Source organism: Stenella coeruleoalba (genome assembly GCF_951394435.1).
Source record: "Stenella coeruleoalba genome assembly, chromosome: 6".
Classification (NCBI taxonomy): Eukaryota; Metazoa; Chordata; class Mammalia; order Artiodactyla; family Delphinidae; genus Stenella; species Stenella coeruleoalba.
This window is the reverse complement of record NC_137151.1, coordinates 104,052,623-104,078,776: the sequence shown is the minus strand read 5'-3', so window position 1 is coordinate 104,078,776 and position 26,154 is coordinate 104,052,623. Positions and strand designations below refer to the sequence as shown.

General features: G+C 38.9%; 1 protein-coding gene across 1 annotated transcript in view; it reads right to left on the bottom strand.

Annotated features, from left to right (window-relative positions):
- Window positions 1–5,601, bottom strand: part of LOC307187834 (PC-esterase domain-containing protein 1B-like) — a gene marked incomplete at both ends in the record, with an annotated part of 98,705 nt that extends 93,104 nt beyond the window's left edge. The window contains 3 exon segments of the mRNA XM_079924366.1: window positions 1–561; window positions 2,300–2,367; window positions 5,562–5,601. Of these exon segments, the coding sequence (XP_079780492.1) occupies window positions 1–561; window positions 2,300–2,367; window positions 5,562–5,601 (669 nt within the window).
- Window positions 5,602–26,154: the final 20,553 nt, after the last annotated feature.

Genomic DNA, 26,154 nt, shown 5'->3' with positions numbered 1-26,154 from the left:
CTCAGAATAGGTCTTCCGGCAGGAGGAAGCCCCGGAGACGACCTCCGCCATTGGCAGGGCCGTGTTCCACACCAGGAGGCAAGCCTCGGGTAGCACTTCGTCCAGGCGCCCGAACAGGTTCTGTAAACCCTCCAGGTAACTCCTCGGGAAATCCTGGCCGTACCTGGAGAGGTCCCGGAGGCAGGAGTTCATGACCACCACGTGCGGGGCGTGTTCGCACGAACACGTCTTTACGTACGCGGAGTACGCACGCACGAGGAAGTAGAAACGCACCAGGTGGTGGCCGGAGCAGAACCGGCAGACGTCGCGGTAATACGTGCAGCTGTGCAGGCGTTCCCACCCGCAGCCCTTCTGCGGCACATCACGCTCGAAGCTCAGCTCGTCCTTGGCCTTGAGCTGGCTGGAAAAGAAGAGGCAGCCCTTCTGCAGCAGAAGCACCAGGTCCTTGCACACGGCCCTCTGCATGGGGTCCCCCACGACGACCACAAACTTGTTGCGCAGCAGCTGCCGGACTTCGCAAGCCGGCAGGTAGGCCGTGGTGGGGGAGGGCAGGCGGGAGGCCTAGCTCCTGCCTTTCCTCGGGCAGGTCGGAGGAGAGGTCGGGGGAAGGGCAGAAGTGCACGGGAAAGAGAGGGCGGTGCGCAGTTGGGCGCGGGCATTACTGAGCGCGCGGGGGTCTCGGGCAGCGAGGAGAAAGGAGGCAGCGTGTTTGCGCCCTGAAGTCCGCCTCAGCCAAAACTGACTTTGGCCCGGGACGTGACCTCTGACCCGCGGAGGTGAGGCGCAGGACCCCCACGGGAACCTGCCCCGCTCAACTGCAGTGAGCGTTCTCTTTCAACGGATCCGTGCTTGCTTTCTCATATCTCGGGCTTGGACTGCTATTACGCTGCACTTCTGGGCACATCCAGTCCACTGTCCCTTCTTTGTTTTACCAGTATCTCAATAACGGGGCGCATCTGGGATGCCTCTTTTTGCCCCTGGCTCTTGCTTCCTGTCTGCGTTCCCACCTCTACTTGAGAATTTCTTTATTGCTGGCTTGGTTCTCCTTTTGTACTGCCACCTCCTTTACTAGAGGCATTTGAGGAATGTCTCCGCCTGGGGAGAGACGCCATTCCCAGCGGGAGAATCTCTCTGGGGACTGATCTACAGCCAGGATTTACAAGCAGTGATTGGCAGAACACTCGGGTCTAGTGCAAATAGTAGAGGGTTCAACTCTAATTTTTTTCTTTTAATTAAACTACTTATTGTCACCTCATTGTGGATTCTCATGCCCTTGTAAGAAATAGCACAGAGAGATTTTCGTATACCCTTTACCCACTTTCCCCCATGGGTAACTCCTCCTGCGCCATTCCCCTAATGCCTGGTAATTGCTAAACTGTCCGCATTTCGAGAATTCTATATAAATAGATTGTACAGAATATAACTTTGGGGGATTAACTTTTTCCCTCTACATCATTCTCTGGTGTTCATCCAGTGTGTCCACTTTATAAACCCTATACTGTTTTCTTCATTAGAAAATTAGTTTTCCAGTGGTACAATGTGTCAATACTCTGTTCCCTTTCTACTCACTGAGTACTGTTCTACGGTATGGACGTACTACAGTCACAGTCACTTCAACCATTCACCCGAAAGTATGTTGGGTTGTTTCCAGTCTTTGGCTATTACAAATCATGCTGCTGCGAATATTACTGTACAGGATTTTGTGAGAACCTAGATTTTCATTTCTCTGGGATGAGCCCTGAACTGTGATTGCTGGGTTGTGTGATGGGTGCAAATTTAGTGCTTTCAGAAATGCCCAGACTGCTTTCCAAAGTGGCTGTACCATTTCACATTCCCAGGAGCAATGAATGAGTGGCCATTTTCCTTCATTAGGATGTAGATATGAACATCCTGGGTATGACCTTTCTGGTTGCATGAATCCTGGTCTCTTCTGCACTTGGATATGGATATAAGCTTGAAGTTGTATAATGCAGGCCTCCTTCATCTTTAAGCATGGGTGTGAGCTTCTAGCCAGTGCAACCTGAGCCTCTTCATCCTTGTAGGGATATGAACTTCCTTCGGAATAAATCCTCTCCCTCTAGATCCTTGGCTGGGGATGCAAACTTCCCAGACCTATTTTTAACCTTTTTTTTTTTTTAAAAACAGGTTAATAAACAATTCCCTCTTAAAATATACCTATGATAGTCAAGTTTATCAGCCATGAAGACTTTCATGTGAAATAGCTTATTTTAGAGCCTCTATGCTTCTTATTGTTTTATATATATATATATATATATATATATATATGGCAAGAAATTACCTGGTTTGGTAATTTCTCCTCATATTTTACAGAGTTATCAGTGGGATCTTCAAAGTCTTTTACCTTCACTACAAACAAAAGTATAGTTTACATTGGTGTAGCAATTGACTTTTGAACTCCTAAAACCAATAGTTTTTTTTCACTGCCAAGAAAGCAAATAGAAATTATTCAGTAGTGCATATAAGAATTAACTGAAATTTTATGTTATTTTATAAAAGCAAAGTGGTTATTTCTATATTGCATTTTAAATATTATAACTACATAATGGAACTAAAGTCAATTTAGAATAACTTAACATAATCACCTTCTGTTAATATTGCTGTTACTTCATGGACATGCTGCCCTTTCTTTGGGAGAGATTTTCCTGCTTTCAGCATAAAATGGAGAAAAAAACTTTGAAACCAAGTTTTGGTGATATCTTAAAAAGTCCCTTATACTACATCTTAAAAACACATATGTATGGCTAAAGAAGTATTATATTTATTAGAATATCACTGTAGCTTTTATATGCCCAAATACTAATTACAGGAAACTAAATTTTTAATCTAATAAAATTAGAGGAAAGAGATCAGTTTCAGTTTTTTCTTAAGGAGCTATTTTTTGTTGTTGTAAATATAAAGAGCTTGTCTGTCTTCAGAGCACAAGTGAAATAAATACTGCCATTTAGCCAGTTAAATTTTTAAGAAGAGTTTTCATCTACTTGTTTATTCACATTGATTTTTTAAAAAAATCAGCTAATTGACAGGTTTGCACTTCCTTTTGTGTTGTATAAACACAACCTTGCAAGACATTGCTTTGTGTTGTATTCCCTACCAGAAGTTCAGAAAAATTTCAATTTAGCACGAGTGAATGTTAAAGCAGATAGAAAAGATGTGAACATTTACTTTCTTTAACTCATTTTCCAATATGACCATTTTTCAACTGCGCCTAAAATTCTTTATCAGTAATATAAAAATCTGAAACATGTTCAGTTTGAAGTATTATACCATCACATAGCTTATTTTATAATATTTTACTTTTTTAGTGTTCTTTGAAATTACAAATATAATAGATGACCGTCAAAACTTTTAAATAGTGAAGTAAAATATATATTCAAAGTCTTTTCTTTACTCTTACACATTCTCAAAGATTTATTATGTGTTGATTCAGACCTCTTTTTATACCTTGACAAAAATATGTTTAGATATGAATATATACATTTTGTTACATAAAATTTGTCATTCTCCATATTCTGTAACTTACTTTTTCATGTAACATTTTCATGTAACATTATATAATAAGTATCTTACCTTAGACCAAGTTCTCTAGAAAACAGCTTAAAGAAAAAGCTGATGTGCCAGTTTATTAGCAAGTGTATTCCCAGAGGAGTGAGAATGAGTCAGGGAAGAAAGGAGAACAGACATGATGGGATGCATCACTGGACTAGCCACTGTGGCCACTGTGGGTGTCAGTTGCAACTGATAGTGTGATCTCATGGGATCATCTTTCCAAAGACTGTATAAACTTCTCTGTTTCAGGACAGTTTTCCTCAGGATGAGGGGAGAAAAATGTATCTCCCAGTTCATATCTCCCGTAAGTCAAAAGTTCATTCACTGCCTAGGGCATTCATTCCCCGCCCCCCCCACCCCCACCGACAATTCCAGATTGCCAGTGTGTGAGCACCAAATGGATCCCCTAGCCACTCATAATTCAGCAGCCAGTCCAGTAATGCATCAGAGCTCTTCTCCCCTCTACTTAGGGAATTTGGGGACATAGTTTCTCTGCTGTGGTTTTTCCAATGATCAGATCCGGTCTGCTTTTTCTCTCCTAGTATTTTCTTAAACTGTCATCAGGATTTCTGTTTTGTATTCCACTACTGCTAATTAAAATTTTTTTTTTTTAAATTTCACTGTTACCATGAGTAAGAGGAAAGTAAATTGTTCTTGTTCTTGAGCTGAACTCCATCCACTTAACTTTTTGATTCTGGAAATAGGTATATGATCTTGTACAATTAACTTCACCTTGCTAAGATGTTTCTGTTAAGAAGGTACTGGTGGCAGGAAAAGTTAAGGTAATTTTCACCTCATTACGTTGTCTGACTCTATGCATCTATGATTAGAAAGTTAAACCAACAACTTGTTAGCATATTATGTTAACAGAAAATTATTTCTTATCCTAGTGATCTTTTCAACCTTCTGATCCTCCAAATACCTTCCTGTCCTTCAGTTGTATGAATACACTAGTTTAAAAAGAAAGAAAGAAAAAAAAAATAAAGGTCATAGGCTATTTTGTGTGTGGGTATGTGTGTGTGTGCATGTGCATGTGTGTGTGTCTATTTTGGGTCTGTAATCCAATCGTTTTGTCTTCCTCTTAGCTTTGAAGCTTGGGGTATGACACCGCTTTATTTTCCTACTTCCCTTTGTCCAATAGTAGATTTGATTAGATGTTGGCGTCAAAGTATCATGGAATAAAAATTTCCAATTAAATATCAATAAATTTCATTTATTAACTAAATAAAAGGAATGACATAGATAAAGAGGAGATAAAACTTTCTTGAGATGGGCAAGAGGCACAGATAAATAAATGTTTGTGCCCCCTCTTCAAAGAAATAAAAATCTGAGATTAGGAAGACAGGCCTGAGCCCAAATATTACAAAGCATTGGTTGGTGGGGAAAAAGAATTGTACTGTATCCTAGATGTATGAAGATACCCACATCATGGTTCTAAATGAAATTGTGAGTATTGGGCACATCCTGCTCTTAAATTACACTATGATAGGTTTACTACTAAATTCTTATGAGTTTAAAAATTAAAGTTATTCTGGGTTTAGGAGTTAAAGAATAAACCAGAGGGACGGTAATTAGTATAAAGAAGAAAAATGATATGAGCCTGAAGAAGAGACCAGGACTGAAGATTTAGAGAAATTTAGTATGATAAAAACATGAGCTTATTAGCCAGGGAGGCCTATACTCCTTCTCTTAATCCATTACCGGAGCTTCTGACTCTGCTTTATTTTTTTCACATTTACCACTACTGCCTGACATTTTATTAATGATTTGTTTATTATCTACCTATCCCATCATAATTTAAGCTCCATGAGAAATGGCTTGTTTCTGTTTGTTGTTGTATCCTCAGTTCTTAAGACCATGTTGGAATGTGGCTGGTTCTCAATAAATACTTATTGAATGAAAGAAAGAATGAACTATGGAAGCTCAGTATTAGAAGCAATCATTAAAAACTACTTTAAACACTATTGAATGCTGGAATTGCCTAAATAACATACCTGTTAAAGAATCATCTAGACTATGTCCTATGTTATTCATGTTTAGTTATTGGGAACCTTATGCTTTCCATGGCAGTCTGTTTTGTTCTCAGGAAATGGGACTGTTAAAAATGTCTCTCTCTGATTTTTTAAAATAATACTGTTTTATTTCTTGATTTAGTAAAGGACAGTGATAATTACTTTTCCATATGGCAGTCTTTAATATATTTGGATATAGTTTGTATACCATTACTCTCCAGAGTGGTCTTTTATTATAGGCTACAAATCTCTTCAATTATTACTACTAAGGAATAATTTCTATTCTGTGTTAGTACTTGGCTTTCTTCAAATAGGCGTAATGACAAATAAGAAAGAGCATTCAGAAGTATGTAACTGTGGCCTAGCAAGAATTTCTTTATATGGTAGTAAAGTGGATCCCTCTGGGAAAATGCACCCCTCCCCTTTCCTTTCAAAAGGCAGTGAGCTTTTAATTCTAGGGTCCTCTGTCCTTGTAGATTCTTAACCCTGCAAACTCAGGGGGAGGAACTAAGGCAAGAGTTGCCTCATCCACTCATATGTCTTTGATCTCATTTATGTCCTCTGCTCTTCTTTTGTTTGCTGACTGAGCAGTAATCTCAACACTGTCACATTCATGTTGTCATTTGCATCAGTTATTAAAGCCAGACCAGCTTTTGGGGTTGGGCCTAGTTCATAAGTCTCTTCTCCTATCCTAGTTAGTCTTCTCAGAGTACATCATGAGTCATATATGACATTCACATAAACCCAGTTTTCCAGGTGTGGTTTGATCAACACAGTCCCAGGTTTGGATTATCACCTCCCTTGTTCAATTCATTCTGCCTAAAACCTAATATGCTTTTCTCGAGGATCCACCACACTCATGACCCACATTGACTTTACCTTCCCCTAAACTGCCTGAGTCATTTTCAGACATCATAAGTATTGTCTCCCTTTCCCAAACCTGTGCTACTGGCTTTTGAACCTGAGAGCGAATCCCAAGATGTACTACTATTATATTTAGTCAGTTGTTCCAACTGGTCAAGATCTTTTTATCCCATTGCTACAGCCTGTCAAGATCTTTTTGGATTCTAATTCTTTCACCCTGGTTAGTCACTGTTCCATTCAGTAATCTGTAAACCATGCTTTGATAATCATTCGTTCTATATCTGCAAGTCAGTAGCAAAAATGCTAAACTGGGTAGTACTAGTTTTCAGTAGACTTTGGATGTAATTAGTTAACCTATTATAGATCCACATAATTATCTTTGCTTGTAGGCCATCTCTGTCCATTTTGTCCAAAAGGAGCTCCTGAGCAGTTGTGGTAAACACCTTCCTAAAGTCCTTCTAGAGTAGGGTTACCAGGTTTCATGGGTTTCACAGCATTGTGACTTCATAAAGGTGTGCAAAATATTCTTCCTGCCTCTCCCAATTCACTCTCCACCCTGTTTTGTGCTTCTGGAACCTGTCCTCCATGCACTATATTAACTGGATTCCATTGTCTGAGATTATAGAAGGGCAGGAGAAGAATGGGATTAAGGTATGAATTTCACCAGTCCCTCTCTTCATAGCCACAGGTCATCAGTGTAGTAATTAGTATAAGTGGCTTAGCTCTTCTTTTGTCTCTCCAGTGGACTCTCCTCCACCTAAAGATACAGCTACAACTCTCTCCAGGTTCTAGTACATGTTTCCCTTCTTGACCCTTGAAACTTAAGGGTCAAAGATGGCTGCAATGGGCTTGCAGCCTGTGTGGTCATACAGGACCTCATGCTTGGTAATGCTTTGCTGCTTCTGTCTTGAAATTCTTAGTGGATTTTGAATAAAGGGCTGTGCATTTTCATTTTGCCCTTGACCCTGTAAATTATGTAGCCAGTCCTGTGTTGGGTGGTGCCAGTTCTCCACAGTTGCTTCACTTTCCCTCTAAGTTTCCTTTAACCCTACCCCATGCTAGTATGAAGAGTCCCTGCTGTAAACTCACCTCAATTACCATCTGGTTGTGTGTGCCATTTGCTCCCTGCCAGGACCCTGACGTACAGAAAGAAGTGAGAGGAGTCTGATTTTGCTTTGTGAGCCTTTATTGGTTCCTAGTGATCATTGCTTCTTTAGGCTTCCAAACCTATTCATCTATATTAAAGATTCTGAAATCTTAGCTGAAATCAATGTAACTTGTATCTGTCTCTAATTTGTCAAACCTCCCTTCATCTCATTTTTCAAAATTGGATGGTATTTGCTTATCTCCAGTTTTATTACCCTTTATTGTTCTTGACAGTCCCTCAAATGTCATTGGCAATGTTTGGTTTAATGGTCTAATTTGCAAGTTCCTTGGAGACCTTTAGAGATGATTTGAGACCAGAAGCTTACCTATCCTTCCCTAGCTACACCTCCAGTTAATTCCCTTTTACCAATCTGTTTTCTCTTTTTTTCAGTACAAAGAAGGGTTTGCTTTCTCTTTTGTTATTAGTCAATGTATTATTGGCCTCAAACAGAGAACATTCTCTTCTCTATCTTCTACATACTATGATCAAGGCTTAAAAAGACGTGTGTGTGTGTGTGTGTGTGTGTGTGTGTGTGTGTGTGTATGTGTGTGTGTAAATTTTGCAGTTTATTGGGTGCTTAGACTTCCCAAATCTATCAATTCTCTGCCACCCTCCAATATGAATCCTTGTCTATGTTTCTTTCACCTCATGTTTTGAACATGTGGAGAGGACAAAAACATTAATACACAAATTCTGAGACTTTGGGCAGCCCCCATTCCCCTGTAGCTCTAAGAAGGAAGACTTCTTTATTATTCTTGCGTCTTTAGGGCTGGGCTTTGGAAATTTCCATTTGGGTCCTAGAACAGAGAAAGATCAAATTTATTTTCAACAGAAAAAGTCCTAGAAAAAAAAGTGGTCATAGGCGTTTGAGTTTGGACTAAAACAAGTGAAAGAGTTTTAGGGGAGAAGTGTAAGAAAGAATCCAGAAAGGTGGTAGGTGTTAGGGAAGCAACTGCCGTCAAAATGGATGAGAGGTAAGAGAAGGTATAGGTAATTTTCATAAAGTGTCTTTTAAGAGAATTCCAAAATATCTGAATTACTTTTCAGTACTTTCTTGGAGGTTGCTGTGTTGCATACATCACCATCTCAGGCCAGCCACAAGAAGGGCCAGTGCTGTTTGGCTTTTATATGTGTCCCTTTAAAATCTGAGCTCAGAAACCAAATTGATTTGTATACAATACCTGGAATTTTTCTTCCTCTGTAGCTTCATTTGCAGTTGCACAGTTAGAATTACATTTATGTGAACTCCTGGAATTATCTCAGTATCTCCTGGAATCAACTCAGTATTTCCTGGCATAAAAATCAAGCCTATTTTTTTCCTTAGTTAATATTTAATTAATTAAAATATCTTTGAGATAATATTTTAAACATTTGCTTTATTCCCTCTACTGTTTCTCCAAAAGTCCATACTTAGTTTTTTTGTATCAAATAGTGGAAATGCTCATGTCATTTCCAGTCAAGGGACCAACTCCTTTCACTATCAAATGAAGGAAAGTAATCTTACAGTGGCATTTACCAATCCCAGACTCAGTAGATGACCTGTTATTTGTAGTTGTTAGCCTGTTCTGTTGGCTAATAAAAAGTACCCAAGCTCTGTTTGGCCATTCAAATTATCTGTGCATGAAAATAAAATGCTGTTTTAACTGTTGTTTACTTTTAGTAAGCAGTGTTTCTTGCCTCAGAAGAGTAGCATCTAATAAGAGCATTATCACTATGTAACAATTCAATACTGACACTGTAGGGTAAATTGAAGACATAAAATACATGCACGGCTCATTTTATTAGCTAAGCAACATATCTCCACTAGAAAGATTCCCCTCCTTTTGTATCATCTACTTCACTTTCCTCCTCAAACTACTGGTGCTGTGAACCTTCATTCTAATCACTGATGCATTCTGGTTGTGCCTAACTCTTGAACCAAATTCCAGCCCAGTGTGCCTTTGTGCCAGTTGCTTAAGATGTTACTGTCTGTGTGCAGGGAAATGCCAGACTGGGATTACAGTTACTTTCTGTTTGGGTTTTATATTTACAACCTCTTTTTAAAATGAATATCCTAAATTCATTTTATTTTATATTCAGACGAAAAAATAAAAGTGTTTTTTGTGTACTTTTTCCTTGAAAATTGCATGTCCATTCATGTATTAAAGAATCTGAAAAACACCACTATTAAAACATTTGCTGAACTTTGTTTGACTCTGGAATTCCTAGACTTACGTTGAGAACCTTTTACACCTGCACATTTATTGTCTAGATTCCATATTAACATGACTTTACTACGTAGCTTTCTTCATTACATGGTTTTACTCTTCAGGAAAATTGTCCAGGATGTTACAGTTACAAATAACTTCGTTGTTCATTTTAGGAACTTACAGAAAATCCATTTATCCAAATATTCCATTTATCCTGATTAGAATAAATACCCTTTCTGAAGATAATATGGTATCAAAGGAGGGCTAACTCTTCAAGATTCTCTTTGAAACCATATCCATGCTCTACTCACCAATCCTATTATATCATGAATCTCTTGCAATCCTAATCAATCCCCAACTTTAACCAGACTCCCCAAATCTCATAAATGTCTTCACTTTGTCCTCCATCATCTTGAACTGATCAAGATGTTACTAAGACTGTCAGAGTAACCATTTTCCTCACCACAGTAAGCAATAAACTCAGCTCTGCTTTGTGAACAGAATATTTTGCGGGACCAGCATTTGAAAATCTGATCACAGAATACTCTTTTCATGTAAACTTATTTATATCTAGAGGAAACATTGTTTCAAGGAATACGCTTAAAAGCATAAAGGCTCATAGGATAGTGTAGGACAATTCAGTGCCCAAGAAAGTCTGGATCCAAGCTGTTAAAAATCACCTTTTCGGGCTTCCCTGGTGGCGCAGTGGTTGAGAGTCTGCCTGCCGATGCAGGGGACACCGGTTCGTGCCCCAGTCCGGGAAGATCCCACATGCCGCGGAGTGGCTGGGCCCATGAGCCATGGCCGCTGAGCCTGTGCGTCCGGAGCCTGTGCTCTGCAACGCGAGAGGCCGCAACAGTGAGAGGCCCGCGTACTGCAAAAAAAAAAAAAAATCACCTTTTCTTCAAATTACATGATATTTCTTCAGGAAATTTTCCCTGTCAACATGTTTGTATATACTAAAAGAGGATAGCCCTTCCTTCATGTCTTTTTTGTATGGATAATTTAACCCCAGGGTACAGTTGTTCTTTTCAATCTTCACTGAGAGGAAATTCACTTTTTCTTCTGTGTGCTCCCATATGTAGGGTGGTTTCCAAAAACTATGTCCAGAATTTATTTGGAAGAGAAGAAGTGAGGTAAAGCTCTCTGAAAGGTCCTCCAATTGGAACTTTAAAATATCCATTAACAGGATAAAGAAGTTCTGATACATATATACAATGGACTGCTACTCAGCCATAAAAAAGAATGAAATAATGTCATTTGCAGCAACATGGACGGACCTAGAGATTATCATACTAAGTGAAGTAAGTCAGAAAGAGAAAGACAAATACTATATGATCACTTATATGCAGAATCTAAAATATGACACAAATGAACTTCTCTACGAAACAGAAACAAACTCACAGACATAGAGAACAGGTTGCTAAGGGGTCCAGGGAGGGTTGGAGTGAGAATGTGGGGTTAGCAGATGCAAGCTCTAAGAATGGATAAACAACAGGGTCCTACTGTATAGCACAGGGAACTATATTCAAAATCCTATGATAAACCATAATGGAAAAGAATACAAAAAAATATATATATCTGTGTGTGTATGTATAACTGAATCACTGTGCTGTACAGCAGAAATTAACACAACACTGTAAATCAACTATACTTCAGTTTTTTAAACTATCCATTAACAAAAGTGTTATAATAAGCCTCATATTAGTGAGACAACTCTTGGTCCCATAGCTGACTGGGACTTCCAGGAAAACTATACTGATTCTAGGCATCTCTCAGTTAATTTACCAGTGATCTGTTCTATAGGCTTTATATAGGGAGACAGATCTGGGAGAATACAGGTGATGCAGGACATTCCCTCTGCCTCATATCTCCATTTCCCCAGCAGGGTTCCCTGTCATCTGCTCTTTGTCACTTATTCATGTCCTTTACTCTGCCATCCCCTCCTCCACCTCCTGTCCACCAACCTCTGCATAAGATGAGATGGGCAGAAAACAGGAACTTGATTCACATTGTTGCATGATTTTACTATCTCATGATTAAAATTTAAAGAATTAAAACAAAAATCATACATCTATACCTACCTGGACCTCAGTTTTCTCATTTGGACAATGGAGGTTTTTACAGCTGCTCTGTAGTATTTCAAAGGTTGTTGTGGTGATCAGTTTATAAAAGTGCTAAGAGTAGGGCTTCCCTGGTGGCGCAGTGGTTGAGAGTCCGCCTTGCTGATGCAGGGGACGTGGGTTCGTGCCCCAGTCCGGGAAGATCTCACATGCCGCAGAGCGGCTGGGCCCGTGAGCCATGGCCGCTGAGCCTGCGCATCCGGAACCTGTGCTCCACAACGGGAGAGACCACAACAGTGAGAGGCCCGCATACCGCAAAAAAAAAAAAAGTGCTGAGAGTATAAAGCTTTATGTAACTGTAAACATAAACCACTACTGATATATAAACGTGGTGATAGGTACGGGTGCTACTTCACATTAAGGTAGAAGTAAGAGGAAAAATGGTTTGCTATTCTGGCCACTCTAAATATTTTCACTAAATTAATATGGCTTTCAGCAAAGTCTTAGTTTAAGATAACTACTGTCATTTATGTCTACCAGCTCAGCTTTAGGTTTGAATTTAATTCATTCAGACTAGAAAACTACAGCAGTGATCAAAGGCATAATTATAACATATTTATAGCCCATTATTATTGTAACATTCTGAAGTAAAGGGCAAAAATTCTACCCAGTGAACTTGTTCTTCCTGTTACTGACACAGATTGAGACATTTAAATGCTAAGACATGGATCCCTGAGGCAGAACATAAAATATTTATAATGAAGGGAGTATGGACCAATAAATTTCAGTTATGAATGTTTTTAGCCAGAAGAAATAATAAATAACCTTCCACAGGCTATATTTCACTTTACATTTATTGCACCTCATCACATCAGATTTTCAGGAAACAATAATGATTGTATAATAGGACACTAAATTACTCTCATGTTTAATGAACGATTAAACTGTTAAGCTTTGATTAAGATATAAGAGCCTCCCTAATTTGACTGTGAAATGTGGTTTGCTTGGAAAGGTACAGTTTGTAATAGGACCAATAAAGAGATTGTAATTTATATGATTTCTGTTGAAAAAAGAATGATTTCAGATACAGGTAAATTTTGAAAAAGAAATATCAAACTTTTCGGTTTGGGAAAGGAGGAAAGGAGTAGCATTGAAATAATAGGGAGATGAATTATGAACTTGGAATGCCTTACCTCTAGTCCATTTAAACAGTTTTAAAAATTGGTAGGGAAAATGGCTTAAATTTTATCTGATTATGCATAGACTTTGCTAGGAGATATTACGGCACCTAGGAAATAATGCAGGATTGGGCATCAAAAAAGATTTAAATCAAAGTCCTGTCTTTGTAGTTTATTAGCTGTGTGACCCTGGGCAAGTAATTTATCTTCTCTGAGTCTCCTGTTTCTTCATTTATGAAGTAATAATAGATATCTGGCATGGTTGTTGTAAGGATGAAGTGAGATAACTTACGTGTCTTAGCCTGTGTTCTCCAGGAAGCAGAACCTGAGTGCAGGTTGTTTGTTAGCATTTGTGATCCTGGGAGCTGGAAATGGTGAGGGACAGGGAAACCAGCCAAAGAAGGAAAGAGAGTCAACACCAAGATGAGTCGCTAGTGGACCATTGCTGTAAGTGCTGCTTGCTTGATCACCAAGTACTGTCTAAGAGCCTTCACATGAAATGTGAATCAGGACTGCCTGTCTAGAGGAAGAGTGAAAGAAAAATTTATTCATCAGTTTCCTTCCCCTGTTGGTCACCCATGGGGTGTTTATAGGCTGGATAGTATTCCCCCAAAATTCATATGTTGAACCCCTAACTCTCAGCATCTCTGAATGTGACCATATTTGGATATAGGTGATTAAGTTACAAGTTACAATGAGGCCATTATGGTGGGCCCTAATCCAATCTGACTGGTGTCCTTATAAGAAGAGGCAATTTGGACAGACAGAGAGAAACACCAGGGATGAGTATGCACAGAGGGAAGACCATGTGAGCACATAGCAAGAAGGCAACCAAGGAGAATGATTTTGGGAGAAATCAAACCTGTCAAGAAACAAACCTCGATCTTGGACTTCTAGCCTCCAGAATTGTAAGAAAATAAATTTTTGTTGTTTAAGCCACCCAGTCTATGACGTTTTGTTATGGCAGCCCCAGGAAGCTAATACAGGTGTTAATTCCCTCACACTCTAGGTTGTACATGTGTGAGTGGAGAGTAGGTTCCCTACCTGCCCCCAGCTTGAGGAGTTGACAGAAAAGCCCCGAGTGTGAAGCCAGAGATGGGGTCCTAGGGTAAAGTCTGTCTAGCTGCACTTGTGAGAGGCTGACCAGAGCCCTCACTGGCCAGGTGGTCACTTTGGTGTCTGGAATTAGATAAGTGAGACACAGAGTAAGTACCCAAGGAGGTGCACAGGAGGTATTAATACAATATGCAGAAACATGTTAAAGCTACAAGGTTTTTATGATAATAATCAAGGATAAAACTCCTTATTGCTACTTCATGGATTTATGTAGGATTCATTAGGAATATATATAATTTATGAACTCATAATTACATGAATAAATTTTGTTTTAAAGCATGTTTATGCAGAGCTCTTCTAAGACCAAAGGGAAATAGCCACATGTTTCCTTCAGAAAGCAAGCAAAATTTAGTCTTTATGAGTAAGCAAGCTATATACTTGAAAAGACAAAGCCTTAGATAAAATCTGTCATTGCTTTCATTGTTTTTGTATGTATGCATGAAATCCATTAACACCAAAATATAGCCTTCAAATTCCATGCACCATGCAAAGAATCCTGAATTGGACACAGTAGAGAGATGAGTGATTTTCTTGGTCATGTGAGGCATGTATATGGTTGTAAGTTTGGTTACATGAGACCACGAAAGCTTTCTGTTATATTTGTGGAGATGTTGGGAAATAGGTCCATATTTCAGGGGTAGTTAAAGGGTTTGTGGATTGGTGAAGTGAGAAGGAGTGAGAGGAAATGTGGTTTCTGTGGGTGAAGAAATGGAGTCAGGAGTCCTGTGTGCTCTGACATGTACGTGTGTGTGTGTATTGGGGGTGGGGGGAAGGTGGCTAGGACATGCTCATGCAGAAACCAGTGATTGAAAACTAATCAGTTTTGAATTTTTCGTGTCAACAAATCTGACACCTGACATGCTTCATGTATATATCCTGGTCTAAGAAGAAAAGAGGTTGAAATCCATCCTCAAAGATAGCATTGAGTAGGAAGTTAAACTGGTTTTCATCACAAATATTGTCATATTCATATCACAAATTGCCTAACAAATATTATCAAAATGTTTCTTGCTGAGGAGCCTGATAATGTTGGTAAGATGAAATGGGAACACTAAAATTGCAGGCTTTGCGTAAGTCATCATTTAATAGCTACCTTATTTACCTAATAACTACCCTTTTTACCTAATAGCTGAGAAGTAGAAAACAAGAGGAGACAGATGCGCTTGCTCACCCACTGTTTAGCTTTGTGTTCATCCCTGGCTGGATGCCATTTCCAGGTGTTTGGTGTTTAGCCAGATACTAAAATTAGACATTTGGTACAGCCCTTGTTGAGATACAGGGGTGGTGTAGGAAACCTTGTTCAATCCTTGGCCCTCAGCACTGCTATTACGGCCTCTTTCCAGCTCTTTCCAGGGCTGTCAAATTCACCCACCAATTTAAAGGAAAATATAAATAAGATTGAAATGTGATCATAAAAAAAAAAAAACGATTAGATCTCAGATGTTAAAGCAAGGTCACCCTCAAACTGCACTTGTTTACTTAAAAAGTTTAAGTTCTTTTTTCTTTCTTTGGAAAAACATGGAATTTGAATGATGCTTTTATCTTTTCCAGGGTTTGGTTTAAATCTTATTCTAAAAGTTCTCATAGATATATAACGCTGTAAAGATAAAATCTGGAAAAGCAGAACCAGAGTTTCAGATATGAAAAGAAAATAAAAAAGGAGTATGCCTGTATGTGAATTTATCAGATTGTAGAATCTAATCTTCAGTTTTGCAGATCCAGAAACTCTACTTCGGTAGTATCCACAGAGGGTACTGCAGAGTGATGCTGCCTGACCAAATCCACAATAGAATGCTGTCTAGTATGCATTATGATGAATCTTGATTAATTTATCACTTACATTGAAAGGTTGGCATTTTTTTTACTGTCCACATATTATAGGATAAAATGATCTTAGCAAGCGCTCATCGTCTGGACAAGTATACCTCATTGCTTTGAGTATTTGTGCCATGTATTGGGGAAAAATTAAGAAAGGTGGAGATATTTATTGAATAAATGTGAAGAAAAGTAATAATAGTTCAAAAATAAAGGGTCAGAGGATTTCTAATTATGGCTGACCAGTCCTTCAGTTTTGCTATTGAGAAGTGGAGAGTAAAGACCCCTAATCAATCAGGTCAGTGAGGCTTCCCTGGCTGGCATCTCTCCACCATTATAGAAACCCCAGGGACAGACATGGCATGGATTTTCTATGCTAACTATCAAAAAACTGTAAGGGCTCAACAATAACTACTGGGTGACTAGGAAGGGTCAGAGAAGCACTTGACTTGTAGCTTACTTTTCTTGTATCAGAGACTAAGTCTGGACACAGCCCTTTCACTCTCTCCCATCCCCAAAGTTAAGAAATGCCTAATGTCTGTGGTTGAGGGGAAGAAAAAGGGTAGAGGGGGAATTACATGTTTAATATTTTGATCTCTGCACTACAATTAACAGGGCTCTGCTTTAAGATCCCAAATATTAGCGGTGCTTATTTGCTCTCACACGTATTAGGAAGGGATGTTGAAAACAGGACAAGGGCTGAGAGATATAAATCCTTTTTGTGCCCCAGACCTAAATTGGAACCAAAGTCAGGCCTAAATTGGAACCAAATTCAGGCCTAAATTGGAACCAAAGTACCCTCTTTTCCAGGCTTGAGATATCTGAAAAGCAGGAATTAGCAGTCATGAAGGTTTCCCCAAGAGCAAGAATTTAAAGCAAAGGGAGGTGGTTGGCCTTGAGGGGTATTTTGCCTCATACACGTGGAGGCCTGATAAAATGCCCCTGACCCAATGTACTCATAGATTGAACAGAATCCCTGTCCCCAGTTTTCTCTGTCAAGTGCCATACAGTAACTTTTAACTTTCTTGGTTAGCATTTTATCCTCCTACAATCACACCTTCCTTTTTCTCCACACACTTGTCTTTCCCTAGCTTTGTTAAAATTATTGGTTGATTCTAGTTAAGCCCTTACTTTTGGTTTTTGGCATGAGCAGCGTTGGATCTTTATTTTTTTTATTTATTAAAAGAAATTATTTTTTGGCCGCACCGTGTGGCATGCGGGATCTTAGTTCCCTTACCAGGGATCGAACCTGCTCCCTCTGCTGTGGAAGCACAGAGTCTTAACCACTGGACCAGGAAAGTCCCAGCGTTGGATCTTTTATCATTATACTTTATACAAAAGAGTTTGGAATCATCGTTAAACATATTTTCACAAAATGTGTTCAATATATGTTTTTCTTCAATTTCCAAACACATTTTCAGGTGAAGTATTTTGAAATGTTAAAGCAGTGGGTCCAAGTGCTAATCTGAAAGAAGAAAACAACCCACCTCACCCAAACGACAAATCAATAAGCACATTATTTTTCTGTGTTTCCAGACATTTTAGACAATCCAGTGTATGTTCATTGTACGTTTTCAGATTCAAAATTAAACCCATTGCTTGAAATTGAGAGGTATTACATCCAAAAATACTTTGAGCCTGTTTTTTTTGAAAATGTAACAATTTAATGTACAATTTAAAAATAAGTTTACCTGTGTTTCCCAACTTTTCAGATTTCTTGTGAATCCTTTAGACAAACAGTCAGGGTCATACTGCTTGAAGCTTCAAACAGAAGAGGGCCTAACGGTATTTACTGTCACTTAACACTGGCTACTGACTGATTTATTACTAAGGCTTTGTCTTTTTTATTTTTTCCATGCCACTTAATCAGATATTTTTAAAAAGGAATTTTGCAGTTCCATTCCCAGCATAAATAATGAATGCTTGCAAAGAATCCCAAATGTTCTGCCCTTGACTCTGTATAGTTTGTGCCAGAGCAATTATTGCAACACCTAAAGCAGCAGGAACTATTCACTTGAGGTTTGAATTCTAGAAACAAATCCACCGTATCCCTCTTAGCAAAGCTGTTGTCAGCCTCTGTGGAGCTCATGTTTATAATAAATAAAAAATAATAATGCCATAAATGAAATTTATGTCTCGCAAAGTAAGAACATTGTCAGTGTTACTCAATATCTTCTGGGTGCAGAGAAAGCCTTATTATGACAGAAGAAATAGTAAGAGTTGGGGAACAGAGAGCGTGTGGAGTTGAGAACCTCTCCGTGAGTATTTTAGCACCTCAGCTGAATTCATGCTTGCAGCTTCTCTCAGTGTGATTTAACTCTTAACCAGTGTCTGGCTCAGTCTGCAGGCCTCTAGGGCAAGCCCTGGAGCTTCACTGACTTGTGTAGGGCCATCGAGTGGCTGCAAGTAATGGCGGCCCCTGTCTGGGAATCAGAGTCAGACAGTCTCCAGAAGCTGGTGAGCTGCTTCTGTTTGAAATCTCTTTTCTAAATGTTCTTGGACCAGTGATGCTTACCTCCTGAAACCTGAATCCAGGGTCTGACAAGTCCCAACATACCATGGCTCCTGATACCAACAAAGTCTGTACTCATTCTAACCTATTGATTCCCTGAACTTGTTCCCTGAGGCATAGAGGGAGCTAATTAAAAGAAAATGGAGCTTTGAAAATCTCTGAGAATCTCTCTGAGATGCTGCCACTAACCTTGGGAATTTGAATCACTGCCCAGCACGGGAGCTAACAACAAATCTTTCTCCATGCTGCTGAACTAGGAGTGAGATGCCTTAAAATGGGGAAAGAAAAATCATAAACCTCCCTGCTCTCATCTTAATTTTTCCCTAGGATTTTGAGGGAAGTAAAAGAAATTTGAGGGTTAAAAAAAATGTAGTTGTGCCTGTCTATATGTGTGTGTATTGGGGATAATCATGGTATTTATTTCCAGGGTGTTTATAAATATCAGTTAATTTTAAAAAATTTTTCTCTGTGCAATAAGGGCAATTTCTTCCATTTTATGGGTAAGTAAAAGGAGACAAAGATAAGTAAGGTAATTTTTCTTAAGTAATCTGAGTCAGCCAGAAAGACAGTTGGATGAGATTACAACTCAGAGTTGCTGACACTCAAATACATGTGGAAACCACTAGACCACATCGTTATCTTTCTTTTTCGAATCGACTATAACAAAACAGCACTTACATGCTTATAAAATCCTTGCCTGTTTTGTTCTGAGGTAGTTTCTAGGTAGATAGAACAAACAAGTCACAAAATCATTGCTAAATACTAGCCATGGTGGCTCACCCCTTACTTTTTAATCACACCATGACCATTGCAGAGTGGCAGAAAGATTCAGAGTAATTTTGAGACCCTAATATTTCATTGGTTGCACTTATGGCCATGTTCAGATTGTATCGCTTCCAAAAAGCTGCAAAGGCATTTTGCCAGAATGGCTCCTTCTTCCCAGGCAAGGGCCAAAAAGATGAGAATAGACCACAAAACTATCATTAGATGAAAACAATAGACTGGGACTCATCGTCCAAAAATCCTAAACTTGCTTCCCACATCAGATAGTTTGCTAGTAACCCATGGGTATTCATCGTTCTACATCTTCAACAAAATTATGGGTAAATAAAATTGGAAGATAGAAGTTTATTCCCGAATAACCGAATTAGGCCTTTTTCCGATGACCAAGAATGATTCACATTCAAGATTCAAAACTCTAAACCTCAGCTACAGATCTTAGCAGCATAGGGTAAGCCAGGAGAAGTTGAAAAGCATGAATCGATCCAGGTTCAGACTTTTGTATTCTCACTTTCTCCAGAGCTGGAGAGGTGAGAAGCATATGCTGCCATTCCAGATACACCAGAAAACCACAATGAACTGGAGGAAATGGAACTTTCACAGAAGATATACCAGTTATCTATGGCTATATACAAATCCCTCCAAAATTTAGTGGCTTTGTTTAAGAGAAGACTGATTTATTATTTCTCATGATTCTGTGGATTGGCCAGGTGCACCTTCTGCTGCCTTGCCTTGGGCCCTTCTGGTGGCTGTCCTTCTGCTAGAGGGTCAGCTGGAATGGCCAAGATGGCAGTTGGTGCTGGCTCTCAGCTGGGTCACTTCAGGTCTTCACGTGACTTCCTGTTTCTTCCGTAGTCTCGACTGGCTTCCTTACCTGAAAGTCTCAGGGAAGTCTTCCAACAGGGCAAAGGAAGAAGTTGTAAGGCCTCCTGAGGTCTAGACACCTGAACTACTCATCTCTTCTGCCACATCCCCTCAAAGTAAGTCACAGGACAGCCCATAGTCAAAGCAGTAGAAAAATGAACACCTGTAGATGGGAGAAGCAGCAAAGTCACATTACAAAGAGGCCTGCTTTCTAGGATAGGAAGAATTTGAGGCCATTAACCATCTACCACGTAAGATGTACAAGGGAAATGAGGAGATGAAACAAAGAGTTCTGCATCCTGTGTTGTTTTCTGGGAAGGCAGAGATTGTGGAGAATGGAATCCCAATTTAGCCCAGTATAATAAACACATCAGATTACACATAAATAGGGTGAGTCTTGATTGGTTTTGGGGGGAGATAGAGGTAGTGTAAATACTTCCTCATAGTGTAAATACTGCCCCCAAACTCCCAGGGTTCTTCGAATTTTTACTCAGATAATCAAAATTTCTAGCAGATACTACATTCTCTGTTTATAAACAAAACAAAAGAAACTGTGCTGAGGCAGGCCAACCCTACCATATTTTCAATACCTGTTTCTCTGGAATATTCAATAATATGAGAGGTAACGGTCAGTTAGGACAATGAGCTGGAAGGAAGCTAACACACATGCCCCAGGTGGTGTGGCTCACCAGGACAAACATTCCTGGTACAAAGCCTGCAATTTCAGAACTTGTCTACTAGCGGCTTTAATTTAGGAGTCTCAAAACAATCTATGAACTAAGACTTCCATTGCCTTTTATAGGGTATAGGAAATGAAGGGTTTGAGAAAGAGTTGAGGCTAAAAGACTTACTCAACATTATAAAATAAAAGAGTAGAATTTAACTCAAGATTATAAAATAAAGTTGAAGACTCTCTGAACAAATGTTCATGAAAAGATTTTATTTTATATATTTAATAACTTAATATGGGGGACATTTCTATCAACCATAGCTAGTCTACCTTTTGTTTACTAGCCTCCAAAGAGTCTTCTTTTTTCTTTCACAAAAAAGGAAGAGACAAAGTAATTGAAAAGTCTACCTAGCAAAGAGAGTTTTAGAGTTTTCATGTGTAATTACTCTGGGAAGTTAAACCAGTTGGTTTACCTTTTAGAAGGCAAGTCCCTCATACTCGTAGCCTTTAATATACATGCAGATGACAAGAATGTTACAACAGAGAGACTGTAAAACCAGAAATAGACTATTATATGGATTTGGTCTGGGGAAAGCCACCTTATAAATAATACCACTTAAGAGTTCCAAACAGAAACTGCAAATAGTGTTTCCTAAGAAGCAAATTTTAATTAGTACACAACAGAAGAGAGGGGAGTATGGTGACAATTTAAAAAATATACATGTGCAATTAGCTTAGTAAAGCTGTCCTTTTAGGATTACAACTTGTCTTCATTCTTCTGGGAGAGAACAATTTTGTGCTAATGGAAGTTTTAGTTTTCTGTGAAGTTTGCATTTAAAGAATAGTGCAATAAAACCTACAAATTTTTTAGAAATTTATTATTGAATTTCAATTCCTGCACTGTCATTAGAGAACTTTCATAGTGATTCTTCTGCTTGAGCGATTTCAATTCAACCTCTGTACCAATTTCTTTTTCTAAATCTTGGATTTATGCAACCTAGAATACTGCTAGAAAATATAAAAATGGTGGTGAAACAAGGAATACAATATAATATAATAGCTTTGTCAGGAGAAAAAATAGAGTTCTGTTTCTACATAGAGTTCCTTTGTGTCCGTGGTTAGATACATATCTGGGGAGGAGAGTGGTGGTGGGCCGGGGGTACTGGATAATATGGAACATTGGAAAAAAAACAGGGCTTCTTTCCAGACCAAACCTCAGAAGTGGGCCTTAGTAAATTGTTGTTTGACTTTTCTTTATGGGACATGCAGGTTCTTGCAAAGTATTAAATGAGAATTTAGAACTTCCTTATACTTTGTCATATTTTTCAAACTTTCTTTTCTGCAAGATCCTCCTACCTATGCACATGGTAAACTGAGTATCAATATTATGACCCTCCAGTATGTGTTATCTAGACTGTGAAACCCAGAAAGGATCTCAGCTAAGGAATAATATTGGCAGACAGAAAGTTGGTGCTCATGTTCTGTTATGGTTCAAGCCAGCCTGTAGCAGTGTCCTCTTCAGATAAATAGTTATGGCTATTATCTAGTTCAAAGAGACACTAAAGAAATAGTTAAAGATAAATCTTCTCTTTTGCCAACTTGGATCAAATTTAGTTTTCTACCTCTGAAAGGGAGAAAAAAGTTTAAAAATTTAAGAGATTTGAGGTTCTTAGTAAAGGTATTATATATAAATTGTCACTTGCTATCACAAGGTGGCTCTGGGGAAGTTATGGAATCAGAATATCTTAAAATTAAAAAAGTAATCTCTACTATTTTCCAGAATAGGTAGCCACTGCTTGGTTAGATGGTATCGTTTCCAGTGGTGTAATATTTACCATTGCAAGACAGCTAATTACACTGTTGGATAGCCTAAATCATCAGAAAGTCATTTTTCAATTGAATCAAAGTATGCTTTCTAATACTCACACTTACTGGACCTGCTTTTACCTAGTGGATTTAATAAAAATATTAATTTTTATTATAGCAAACATCTCTGTAACACATACTATTTTAAGTGTTTCACATATGTTACTTCATTTATCCCTCACAACAACCCTAGGAGTTAGGCACTTTTATCAACTCCACTTTACAGATGTGGAAACTGAGGCCTTGAATGTTACAATGCCCAAGGTCATACAGCTATTAAGAGACAGAGTTGGTATTTGAACCCAGGCAGCTAGATTACTAAATACAGGTACACATCAAACTGTTAACAACTGCCAACAGCAGTATTTAGTAATTGATATAAGGAAATACACACATCAGCAGGTGTTGCAACCAACAAGCTTTTTTTCTTTTCTTTCCTTTTAACATTCCCAGCATCTGCAAAGTCAGAATGCAATTAGCTATAATACACTGCAAAGAGCAGCTCAGTTATGATGCTTACTTTTTTCTTTAGCTGGCACTTGCACACTTGAGAACAGATGTCCTGACTTCCTTAAGACTTCTCCTTTCAAGACCAAACATCCCTAGCTGTTTAATAATATTTCATATTCAGCTGGAAAATATTTTTGAGCACCTACTTTTTCCCCCAGGAACATTGGTAGACATTGTATAAAAATAAAACACTCAAAGATTAATTTGTTGGGTAGCTTAAAGGTCTTGGGGGGAGAAATTAGTTTTAACTGATTATAGTACATGAAATAATTATGATGCATTTATGCTCAAGATTCTTTGGGAGCAAAGAGAGACTTCTAAGTATTACTGGGGCATTAGAGAAAGATTTCCAGTGATGGTTATAGTTTGGGACTTGAAGGATGGGTAGAAATAAGGTGGGTAGAGAGGATGGAGATACTGTAATAGCAGAAGGAACAAATGGGCAAATCTTGACAATATGACTGGTTATAATGTGGGTAGGAAATTGCCAGCAGTTTAATTTCTTGGACTGAAGAGTGCATCTAGGGGAATAGCTAGAGGAGTGATTGGAGAGGACAATAAGACTTTCTGTCCTAAACTGTGGTAGAGGGGAGCCTTTATAATAAGTTTAGTTTGTAAGTGACTTTATTCAACAAATATTTATTGAGTTCTTACTATGTACTGGCCTATGCTAGACATTTGGGATTTGTTGTGAACAAAGACATCATCCCTGTCTTCGTAATACTTACAGTCAATAGGAAAATAAAGACTGACAGTAACAACAAATCTGGTACTAGGATAAGGGACATATGGAAAGCTATGAGAACATGTATTTCCGGAATCTAAAATGTCCTGGGATTAGAGTCATACTTCTTAAGGGAATAATCTTTATGCTAAGACTAAAAAGGCAAACAAAACTTAGCTAGGAGAACCAAGAGGTGGAGGTTGATGGGGTGGGGAGAATGTACCAGAGAGGAAACAGAGCAGGGAGTATCTGAGGATCTGAAATAAAGCTCATATTGTCTTCAGTTGGATTCCTCAGAAGTAGATCTTGAGGCAGGAATTTGAGTGAAAGTGTTTTATTTAGGACATGATCAGAGGAGAGTGGAGAAGAAAGATTGGGAAGGTAAGAAACTAAGTACAGAATGTATTAATGACCAGGTTATCTCTTTGAACAGCTGGAGCTCAATCCCTCTGTAGAACCCTGGAAGACTGTGGAGAGCATGCCTCATAACTGTGATACCTGAGAGGTAAGGAAGCCAAGTTATTTATCCATCAGATTCCATCTGTAAGTGATTTGAAGGCTGTTCTTAGGGATATTAACTCCCCAACATTTCCAGATTGGCCAGTAGGTTGAACAAGCTCCAGGGAAAGCTCTCATGCAGTCATGGGTGCTTGCAGTAGAATGTGCTCACTGTAGCATCCCATACTGAGTCCTCTCTGTTCTGTCAGTGGATCTTCAAAGTTGTTGGTCACAACTTAAGAAAAGAAAGACTTGCAATGGAAGAGATTGTGGGATAAGCCATAGTCCCTGCTGCTGTAGTTGGTCAGAAGCCCAAATAGGAAATATATCATTTGTGTCCTCCACCAGTTATTCTAGATACCCCTCATCTTGTTCAACACTTCTTCCTGTCTGGTGGTATTACCCAGAACTTTTTCCCTTCATCGCTGAGCAGTCTGAGCTTTTGATTCTTCCTCCACATGATGCTGATGACCAGGTATACTGGTCAATTTGCCTCACCGCCATCTTTCAGAGCCCCCTCTGACTTGGGCTATAATGCATCATCAGTAAACTTCTGGCTTACCTCAACATGTAGAGCTGACCTATCAGGCTATAAGGAACGCCTCATGGGACCATATGTGTGAATGGAGGGAAAGGGTAGGTCTGAGCCACTTTTTCATGTTACCTTGTACCATTTGGGCCTTTTAGGACTCAATTCCCAGTTATACTCTTCTATGGATTTGTACTGTTTATGGCATAAGGGATCTGAAAATAACCAATTATGATGGGCATTTTCAGTTGCATTATCAATTGATTTCCCATGGACTTCCATTTAGCTTCTACTAGGGCCCATGCACTTTGTCTCTACCGGTAATATGCCAGAAACTGTTTTTTTTACTCATTCTCTGTTGTATATCAGATGACCTTGCTCAAAAAAAATCTTAGATTCCACACAGCATTCTTATCTATCTGGAATATCTGTAGAAAAATGGAAGCTTGTGTGTAAGGTGGCCAAGTAGAAGGTCTGCTTGCACTGCAGCCTTAATCTGCTGCAGAGCCCTCTCTTTCTCTTTCTCTGTCTCTAATCAAATTTGGAAGCTGTGTCCATATTACCCTATAAATGTAGAGGAGCAGTAGTTCCAAATGTGGTATAATCTCTATCTAAAATATAAAGAGGCCTTTTAAGTGTTATGCTTCTTTCTTAGTAGTAGAACAGGCAACGTGTGAGCCTGTCCATTAGCTTTGAGAAGATATCCAAGAATATCTGCAGACAATGAACTTCTAAAATCCTCACCAATACGTCAGGATCTTGAATCATTTTAAGGTTTATCTGTCACCCTCTGGTGCACGTGCATCTTACCAGTGGCACGTGTAATGTCACTTCCTACTCTTCAGATTCATCAATAAAATGTCAGTGTGGTGCTTGTGAAAATGTCAAGATTATCAAAGCTCTTTTGGACTACATTATGAGAGATCAAGGGCAGTAATTTAGGCTTTAAGCAAGACTGTAATATGTATTGTTGTCCACTCCAGGTGAAAGCAAACTGCTGTTGATCCTCCTTGTTTGATGGAGATTGAAAAGACCTCAGTTTGTAGATGAATAGCCTCATGGAACAGTCACGGCCTGAAGGTAGTAGGAGCAAGGATGGCAGTGACTTTATGCAGACCTTATAGTAGGTCTTGGATAAGACCTGAGATGATTGATGATATTTTCAGGTGAGAGTCAGATTTTGCCTAAGGTCAGGAGAACATGTGGTAAAGAATTTAGAATTTACAGAATATTTTAGTTGTGAGGGAAAT